The sequence below is a fragment of the Habropoda laboriosa genome, unplaced genomic scaffold (genome assembly GCF_001263275.1).
Source record: "Habropoda laboriosa isolate 0110345459 unplaced genomic scaffold, ASM126327v1 scaffold22, whole genome shotgun sequence".
Classification (NCBI taxonomy): domain Eukaryota; kingdom Metazoa; phylum Arthropoda; class Insecta; order Hymenoptera; family Apidae; genus Habropoda; species Habropoda laboriosa.
The window spans coordinates 6,161,030-6,171,981 of NW_017100261.1; the positions used below are offsets into that span (position 1 = coordinate 6,161,030).

Genomic DNA, 10,952 nt, shown 5'->3' on the forward strand with positions numbered 1-10,952 from the left:
TTGAGGGTTATAGGAGTTAAGCGTTAATTGTTAAGGCAATGATCAAATTTAATGTATAAGTAAAGTCATCCGTAGATCATTTTAATTGGTTTTATCCTTTCTCGAGGAATCGTTCTCTCCTTTAACACCATCGACGTAGATCAATTTATCAATTGAACAATGATATTGCCTTATTATTTAAAAGAAAAAGAAAAAAAAAGGGAGGTTGATATCCGAAGTCGATATTTGATTTCTATGACGTTCAACAAACACAGCTTTGATTATAATCGCTGACCAAAAAAAACAAGGAAAAGGACAAACGTTAGATGAAATTAGGCAGCAATGTCATGCATGAAACTATAAATACAATGATCACAGAAGAAAGTTTATTATCGAGAGGGTAAAGTTGAGAAAAAGTAATTCAATTAATTATTCGTCCTTACGAACGTAATCTTTTCGATGTAAAATGATACATTAAACAAGGTTTCGTAGTTACACCGCAATTTCAATACAATTGGCAAAACGCGAAATTATTAAATCTCTTTCTTTTTAAACGCGCAATTTAAGTTTTTAGAAAGTAACATCATTCCTGAGAAAATCCTTGATCGTAACATTTAAGAAAAAAAGAAAAAAAGCATTTGTTCGTTAATATTGTCCTATCCAACGTCTTCCGATTATTGTTACGTGACCAGTATGCAGTACACAGTGAGTTACAAAAATATCACGGATAGTAAAGTACATTTGATTTTAACGCTGTACATCTTTCTTCTTTTTTTTTTTTTTTGTTTAATTATCAAGGGAATGAACTCGGAATTCACGTTAAAAAAAAATTACAGGTACTGCAATTCTTCCACTTTTCTCTTTTGGAGACAAAGCAGTTAAAGTCGAAGCACTCAATCGAGGATTTTCTTTTATTTTTCGTTTTTTTCCCCTTCATTCTTGTCTCCGTTTTTTAAATCTAGCCGACAACATTAGCTTCTATATTTTGCTTCGAGGCAATGTAGGATATTTATTATCTTCTGGAAACAAACCTGTAATACAACGTTGTTTGAAATTTCTAATATGTATCGAAATTCTTTGAATTTATCTCATAGCTAAGAAATCATTCAATACGATGTAAAAAGATATTGCACTGTAATGTGCGAAATGTTCATTTTTAAGTTGAAATAAAAATGCTTCTTTTTGACACAATTTTATTAATCAAAGTGTACACACTCGAACTTGACTTGGAATGTTTCTTTTTCAATTTTTTCTCCATAAAAATCTTTCTAATCGTACAATTACTCATCCTACCTGGCAGATCATTGATGTAAAACAGATATTTTGTCTAGGGTGCTTGCAAATGGATATTTCATACATTACAATTTCTCATTTCTTTTTTTTTTTTTTTTTGCTGCAAAAGAACAGTGTCAAAAATGCATTAATTTGTAATATGAAATGTAGCAAGCAGAGAAATGTTAAAATATTAATGACCAAAAGTTAAAACAGCAAAGGCAAACAACATGTTTCCTGTGAAATGATTACAATTTTTTATTCATTCCCCTTTTTCGTTAAATAATGTAAAGTATTGATAGGAGGTTCGTGAAAAATTAATAGATGTACGATAATTAGGTGCGTTATCGATTTGTTTGAGTTTAAATAATCGTTATTCAAAACATGTGTAAAATAGATATAACAATGATGACCATGTGTGCATTTTTATTAATTACAACCATTTTTATTTTCCGTTCGCCGGAGAAATTATACACATTAAAAGCGCGTCCGCAGAAACGCAAAGCTCTCATTTGCATGTCGAGAAGAATCTCGTTAATGTTGTAGTTAAAGATGAAACATACGTGACAAATGAAAATACATCGTGAAAATTTTACAAGTCCGTCATATACTTTCATCCAACTCCTAACATTCTTCCGATTCTCCTCTCCGATCTCTTCCATTGTCATTTTGCAAATTAATAAACGTTATGTTGCATTTTGCAATACAAGTGATATATGTATACTTGTGTATATCATTATCGATACGGTGATCTTGAAAACTTTTTTTTCGTATATCATCAAGAAATTATTTTATTATTTTTTTACACTAACTTTGTGCATTTATTCAATGAAACAAATGAAATTTTAAGCAGACTTGCAATTGCATTTGGAAAATATTCAAAGTTATTTATTATATTATAATTTAACATCTTTGTCTATTGTATCTTTTCGTACATTCACTGCACTGATAAAAAAGACGACTTTCTCTATAGAAGAAAGTATCTAAAAACTATAAATATCTGGTTTCGTTATGCTCTAAATACACCTTATCGGTACATAAAAGGTTCGCTCTATTCGGAAATGTTATTGCATCTATCGCAATGAAACTATTTGTAAGTCGCAAATTCTTAGCATTAGTAATGTTATTTCTTTAATATAAGTGAAAATGATTCACTTGGTCTTTGTTTGCTTTCTTTTCAGAAAATCACCTTATTTTCTTGTTTTTTTACTTCGGTAATATTTGTAAACGCAAAATCTAACACGGAAAAAGGATTCGAACAGGAATACGCCATGGGAATTGGTAAGATTCAAATTGTTATTAATTATAAGCACGCGTATATTTGTGCAGTAACTTATAATATTGACATTTTTGTTCATTATGGTATTACGTTGTTATAAAATTCTGACAAATCAACGAAATATTAAAAACTATCATTTCAAATACAGTTTTGCTACATTTTTTCGTATCCGTTCTAAATGCTGATATTTGTGCGTTGTAATACAACAATGAATTTGATATTCTTCATTTAATACCACTTAACCATTATGTTCATTCGGTTTTTCATAAATCTATATATCCTTTTTGTCTTTCAGATAGTGTACCTCGTGTAAAGGTAAAAGTATTTCGAGGCCCAAGCGAAGAGCAAGATGGAAAAGAATTTACTATGTGGGGATTTTGGATAAAACAACCAGCCAATATAAAATTAGCGCATTAAATGTGATTTTACAATTATCTGAAAGTTTTTCAGTAATTCCTCTTCTTTTTTTCTTTGTATAAGTGCTTTTCTTTATTTAAGCTTTTTCTACTTTAAAAATACATACACGTAAACCAGAATTGATAAGGAAGGAAGTGAATTTTTAATAAGTTAATTTTTTTTCTTTTCATAAACTGACCCTTCTTCGTTATCTTAAGAATAAGGTGGAATTTATTCAAAGTCGAAATTCGAATTGGAAATTACATTCTATTCGTTGAAAATGCATATTTAGGGTGCACAGCAAGTTTTCGAATAAAACGTCGAAGAAGATTAAATATAAAGTGGTTTATTAAAGATGCACATTTTATATATTGTCTATATTTATCCTAGATTTCGTACGTTTTGTACATTTAACATTTGCCTTCTTTATTTTGTTGTATCTGCTGAGAATGGTTGTCCAAGTCTTCTTTAGTTCCTTCTCCATGATACCCCGCTTTGTGGCCGGGTCCAGTTTTTTCATGATTAGGATTGCCTTGATTAGCCTTATTGTCTTTCGATGCTTTATCCATCTATTTAAAAAAAAAAAAAAACGGAGAAATATAAAATATACAAAAATGAGAAACAGTCGACATTGATTTGAGATACACCAAATTAGTATATAGATCATTTGATTTATACTTCTGACAAGGGAGGAGCTCCAAGCATGAATCTTACGTATAATGTAGTTTTCGAAAAAATATTTGACATGTATTTTTTTTACGTGTTGACTCTCATTTAAGGTGTGACAATTGTCCTCAAAGTTGGTGTTGAAAAAAAATTTTTTTTTCAATATCTCGAAAATTATTTGATTTATAAAAATGGTTCAAACGTACGAAATATGTTTGATCGCGGACATTTTATGTATTACTCTTACATAGTAATAAAAATTAGCCAACCTGTTATCCTTAGTCTATTACAAATAGTGTATTAAAAGTTAATACTCTTGCGTTAATTTTCATTGTAACACGTTACTCTATTCTCACGTAAAATTACATGTACAAAAGTGTTTAATTCGTAATTTTCTTACATTCTGTGCGAAATAGAGTTCTTAGGCGTGCATAGTTGGCAAAATTGTGAAAATTGAAAAAATGTTATAATACTAATATGTACATTGTACTATGTTTCATTAGTTGTACCTTAAATTGTTGAATTACTCCTGCACGTATAACGGATCACAAGCTTATGATTGCTCTTGACGTTTTTCTTACACCCCGTTTCAACACTGTCTGAGATCACACATCGCAACTCTTACTTATATCCGTTTTCAAAGTCCCCACCTCTTGGGGAACACCCCTTTCTTTGTCCCTCTTGAATCTTGTCACAAACAATGTATAGAGTAACCGATCCAATGTATCGTGAAAAATTTTGAATTTTCTGTCATATCGAAAAATATGTCAAATAAATGCAGATAAATATCTTAGTCTTATCGAATAATGCGATATTTAAGTAAGTTTAATTGATACGTGCTTTGTGTGCTGTTATCGTTGCACTTGGAGCCTTTGGTATCTTTTTTTTTTTATCATTTTTTTGGTATTTTAGTATTTATCTGCATTTATTTGACATATTTTTCGATATGACAGAAAATTCAAAATTTTTCACGATACATTGGATCGGTTACTCTATACATTGTTTGTGACAAGATTCAAGAGGGACAAAGAAAGGGGTGTTCCCCAAGAGGTGGGGACTTTGAAAACGGATATAAGTAAGAGTTGCGATGTGTGATCTCAGACAGTGTTGAAACGGGGTGTAAGAAAAACGTCAAGAGCAATCATAAGCTTGTGATCCGTTATACGTGCAGGAGTAATTCAACAATTTAAGGTACAACTAATGAAATATAGTACAATGTACATATTAGTATTATAACATTTTTTCAATTTTCACAATTTTGCCAACTATGCACGCCTAAGAACTCCATTTCGCACAGAATGTAAGAAAATTACGAATTAAACACTTTTGTACATGTAATTTTACGTGAGAATAGAATACCGTTTTGCAACAAAAATGAACGCAAGAGTATTAACTTTTAATACACTATTTGTAATAGACTAAGGATAACAGGTTGGCTAATTTTTATTACTATGTAAGAGTAATACATAAAATGTCCGCGATCAAACATATTTCGTACGTTTGAACCATTTTTATAAATCAAATAATTTTCGAGATATTGAAAAAAAAATTTTTTTTCAACACCAACTTTGAGGACAATTGTCACACCTTAAATGAGAGTCAACACGTAAAAAAAATACATGTCAAATATTTTTTCGAAAACTACATTATACGTAAGATTCATGCTTGGAGCTCCTCCCTTGTCAGAAGTATAAATCAAATGATCTATATACTAATTTGGTGTATCTCAAGCAGAGAAATGTTAAAATATTAATGACCAAAAGTTAAAACAGCAAAGGCAAACAACATGTTTCCTGTGAAATGATTACAATTTTTTATTCATTCCCCTTTTTCGTTAAATAATGTAAAGTATTGATAGGAGGTTCGTGAAAAATTAATAGATGTACGATAATTAGGTGCGTTATCGATTTGTTTGAGTTTAAATAATCGTTATTCAAAACATGTGTAAAATAGATATAACAATGATGACCATGTGTGCATTTTTATTAATTACAACCATTTTTATTTTCCGTTCGCCGGAGAAATTATACACATTAAAAGCGCGTCCGCAGAAACGCAAAGCTCTCATTTGCATGTCGAGAAGAATCTCGTTAATGTTGTAGTTAAAGATGAAACATACGTGACAAATGAAAATACATCGTGAAAATTTTACAAGTCCGTCATATACTTTCATCCAACTCCTAACATTCTTCCGATTCTCCTCTCCGATCTCTTCCATTGTCATTTTGCAAATTAAAGTGATATATGTATACTTGTGTATATCATTATCGATACGGCGATCTTGAAAACTATTTTTTCGTATATCATCAAGAAATTATTTTATTATTTTTTTACACTAACTTTGTGCATTTACTCAATGAAACAAATGAAATTTTAAGCAGACTTGCAATTGCATTTGGAAAATATTCAAAGTTATTTATTATATTATAATTTAACATCTTTGTCTATTGTATCTTTTCGTACATTCACTGCACTGATAAAAAAGACGACTTTCTCTATAGAAGAAAGTATCTAAAAACTATAAATATCTGGTTTCGTTATGCTCTAAATACACCTTATCGGTACATAAAAGGTTCGCTCTATTCGGAAATGTTATTGCATCTATCGCAATGAAACTATTTGTAAGTCGCAAATTCTTAGCATTAGTAATGTTATTTCTTTAATATAAGTGAAAATGATTCACTTGGTCTTTGTTTGTTTTCTTTTCAGAAAATCACCTTATTTTCTTGTTTTTTTACTTCGGTAATATTTGTAAACGCAAAATCTAACACGGAAAAAGGATTCGAACAGGAATACGCCATGGGAATTGGTAAGATTCAAATTGTTATTAATTATAAGCACGCGTATATTTGTGCAGTAACTTATAATATTGACATTTTTGTTCATTATGGTATTACGTTGTTATAAAATTCTGACAAATCAACGAAATATTAAAAACTATCATTTCAAATACAGTTTTGCTACATTTTTTCGTATCCGTTCTAAATGCTGATATTTGTGCGTTGTAATACAACAATGAATTTGATATTCTTCATTTAATACCACTTAACCATTATGTTCATTCGGTTTTTCATAAATCTATATATCCTTTTTGTCTTTCAGATAGTGTACCTCGTGTAAAGGTAAAAGTATTTCGAGGCCCAAGCGAAGAGCAAGATGGAAAAGAATTTACTATGTGGGGATTTTGGATAAAACAACCAGCCAATATAAAATTAGCGCATTAAATGTGATTTTACAATTATCTAAAAGTTTTTCAGTAATTCCTCTTCTTTTTTTCTTTGTATAAGTGCTTTTCTTTATTTAAGCTTTTTCTACTTTAAAAATACATACACGTAAACCAGAATTGATAAGGAAGTGAATTTTTAATAGGTTAATTTTTTTTCTTTTCATAAACTGACCCTTCTTCGTTATCTTAAGAATAAGGTGGAATTTATTCAAAGTCAAAATTCGAATTGGAAATTACCTTCTATTCGCATAGCAAGTTTTCACGCAACGCTACTTATCGCGACATTCGCATTCTTTCTAGTGTTCCTCTCTTTCTTACTAATCGAATCAGCACTGTTCCTAATCCCAATAAGCCGAGGGAAAATTTGTCGGATCTAGGAGAAATTGAACTTACAAAGTCTGGTTGGTAAGTCAGGTCTCTACGCCAATACATTTAAAGAAAATTGAAAAAACATTCTGTACTATTCATACGTGGTTCTATCTTTAGCAAAAAAAAAAAAAAATTGTAATGTGATCTTTTAGCGAAATTGTAAAATTGAAGTGGTAGTTCTTGAACAGAACAAGGTAATCTATCCTCTGAACGAATTCGTTCGTTTCTCGAGAACAGTAATTCGTCTATAATTAGTTCTATTGTGATTGTCGTTTGCACGCGATCTTTTAAATAACGTTATCCATGCACTCGTATGCGAATGAAAATTTTAATTGCAACTTTAATGTATTTCAGAAAGGATAAAAAAAACAAAATGTCGAAGAAGATTAAGTATAAAATGGTTTATTAAAGATGCACATTTTATATACTGCCTACATTTACCCTACATTTTGTACATTTAATTTCTGCCTTCTTTATTTCGTTGTATCTGGAGAGCATGGTTGTCCAGGTCCGCTTTAGTTCCTGCTCCCTGATACCCCGCTTTGTGGCCGGGTCCAGTTTTATCATGATTAGGATTGCATTGATTAGCCCTATTGTCTTTCGATGCTTTATCCATCTATTTAAAAAAAAAAACGGAGAAATATAAAATATACAAAAATGAGAAACAGTCGACATTGATTGGAAATACCCCGAATTAATATATAGATCATTTAATTTATACTTCTGACAAGGGAGGAGTTCCAAGCGTGAATTTTTATGAATCTTGGGTATAATGTAGTTTTCGAAAAAATATTTGACATGTATTTTTTTCACGTGTTGACTCTCATTTAAGGTGTGACAATTGTCCTCAAAGTTGGGGTTGAAAACAAATTTTTTTTTCAATATCTCGAAAATTATTTGATTTATAAAAATGGTTCAAACGTACGAAATATGTTTTTCACTGATCGCGGACAGTTTATGTATTATTCTTACATCGTAATAAAAATTAGCCAACCTGTTACCCTTAGTCTACTACAAATAGTGTATTAAAAGTTAATACTCTTGCGTTCATTTTTGTTGCAAAACGGTATTCTATTCTCACGTAAAATTACATGTACAAACTTGTGCATTGTAATAAAAAATGTTTCATTCGTAATTTTCTTACATTCTGTGCGAAATGGAGTTCTTAGGCGTGCATAGTTGGCAAAATTGTGAAAATTGAAAAAATGTTATAATACTAATATGTACATTGTACTATGTTTCATTAGTTGTACCTTAAATTGTTGAATTACTCCTGCACGTATAACGGATCACAAGCTTATGATTGCTCTTGACGTTTTTCTTACACCCCGTTTCAACACTGTCTGAGATCACACATCGCAACTCTTACTTATATCCGTTTTCAAAGTCCCCACCTCTTGGGGAACACCCCTTTCTTTGTCCCTCTTGAATCTTGTCACAAACAATGTATAGAGTAACCGATCCAATGTATCGTGAAAAATTTTGAATTTTCTGTCATATCGAAAAATATGTCAAATAAATGCAGATAAATATCTTAGTCTTATCGAATAATGCGATATTTAAGTAAGTTTAATTGATACGTGCTTTGTGTGCTGTTATCGTTGCACTTGGAGCCTTTGGTATCTTTTTTTTTTTATCATTTTTTTGGTATTTTAGTATTTATCTGCATTTATTTGACATATTTTTCGATATGACAGAAAATTCAAAATTTTTTACGACAACGGTAGTGGAAGATTTTTTATTTAAAAAAACAATTTTTATTAATTTAATAGCACAGTCTTATAAGGCATAAAAAGCCATTAAATTTTTATTATAAACATTTTTTTATATCTACTATAGTTTTAAAGATATACAGGGAAATAGAGTAACACTTATCTTCATTCAAAGGCTGTTTTCACCCTGAAGAACCGAAATTGGGCCAAAAAAAAAAATTGCCCGATACTTCTCTCGAGGTCCCCTATAAGCTATTTCAAAGGGAATTTGGGTTTTAATATACAGCCGTTTTTTCAACATTTTTTGGAACTGTTTATTTACAGATTACTTATTATAGTTTTAATTGTTAAAAATAATTTAAACATATTCACAAAATAAAAATTAACAAAAATATACATTCAAACAAGGTAATTACATTGTATTAATTATTAATTTGTATAACTTAATAACAAATAAAACTATAGCTAATATATAATAGCATCATTTCATACAATGTTAAAAAAATTCTCCTATCATTGATATACGTTGTAGGAATGACTGAGATTGGCAAGACAAAAGCTGATAGTTCAATCTTGCAGAATCATTTGTGGGATATAAATTTTTTTTCCTGATATTCTCAAGTAGTATTTGTGGTTCAAACCTTGTCTTTGTATTACTTTGCTTAATAAACGATTCTGTCTTATTTTTTATAGCAGGGGTAGAATAATGTCCATCAGGGGTAGGATAAGTTTCATATGTGTCAATATTTTCACTATCATCAGCTTTATAAATTCCTGAAGGAGGTGCAACAACTTGTACCTCTAAAGATTCAGGATCTGGATTATTTACATTTACTTTATCTTCTTTTTCTATTGTTATAGTTTCATGTACTGCATCACTTATAGATGGTACATGATTAATTGAATTTTTAGTAGAACTGTTTTCAGTGTCATTTGTAAAGGTATGCCTTATTTCAGATAATTTTACAATTTCAATTGGTTGCTTATCATCATCTTTATTTTTAACATCTTTTTGATGTAGCATATTATATTCTATGTTGTTCTTCTCTTTTAAATCATTTACAGGGATGAATTTCCATAATCTTGCTTTTTGATCTGAAAATAAATTCTGACTTCTATGACAACAGTATAATGCTCCAGGATCTATGGGATGTGCCTCTGTATTGAAAATATATCCCCCTGCATCTACAATACATTGACCCCACTGTGTTTCAATAACTTCTCCTTTCTGACCAGAATTGTGAATAAAATTATCAGGATCAAAAAGAAGATAAAGATATTTAGTTGTTTCTGCCAAAAAAAATGACTCCATTCTATCAGCCTTCCGGTGGTCTCTAACATCATTAATAGTTGCATAACCACATGTAGTTTTAGCACTATGTTGCAAACTTTTTAATATATCTATTCCTACTTGGATCAAATAAGGATCTCCTGTTGCTCTATATAAATACATGACTGATTCTATAAGTTCTGGTCTCAGTGGATACCCCTCTCTATTAGGACATGCTTCAGCTTGTGGTATATTATAAAATTCTGGTGTAAATCCAAATTGTTTCCAAACACTGTGATAATTGTGCAAGGATTTCATAGCATCTCCAATTTCACCAAACAAACTCAGTACTCCAGGCCAATAAGCATCTAAAGATTGAAACACAGGTAAAGTTACTTGACCTTTGGTCATAGAAACCCATAAATGCCAATCTTCTTGACGAATATATTTTTCAATGGCAGCCTTATGCTCATGAAAGATAGTTGCTAATAATGGATCTTGAAATAATAAAGTACCTTTTGCCAAGTACTCAAAATAAGAATCAACACCTGCACCAATTCCAGAATCTTGAGCTGTCCAATGACCTGTTAATACATCTACATGGTTACCTACTAATCCAATATTTGATTTATAGTAATGTAATGCTTTAATAGCATTCATGGCTACTTCTTCATACAATGGATCTCCTGTTAATCTGGATAAAGTTCCAAATTCTAATAAAAATGTTCCTATGCCAGCGGTACATGTAATGCTAGTTTCACCTTCCGGTACACCGTATTTCAA

General features: G+C 30.5%; 1 protein-coding gene and 1 long non-coding RNA gene across 2 annotated transcripts in view; both read right to left on the reverse strand.

Moving 5' to 3' along the window:
• Positions 1-3,252: 3,252 nt before the first annotated feature.
• On the reverse strand, positions 3,253-4,180 carry LOC108572770. The gene is made up of 2 exons (XR_001891390.1): positions 4,102-4,180; positions 3,253-3,495 (listed from the first exon to the last, which is right to left on the reverse strand). It is a non-coding gene; the product is annotated as an uncharacterized LOC108572770 (long non-coding RNA).
• Positions 4,181-9,395: 5,215 nt separating this feature from the next.
• Positions 9,396-10,952, reverse strand: part of LOC108572731 (ER degradation-enhancing alpha-mannosidase-like protein 2) — a 2,056-nt gene continuing 499 nt past the window's right edge. Inside the window, 1 exon segment of the mRNA XM_017935009.1 lies at positions 9,396-10,952. This exon segment is cut by the window's right edge and continues 13 nt beyond it. Within this exon segment, the coding sequence (XP_017790498.1) occupies positions 9,396-10,952 (1,557 nt within the window).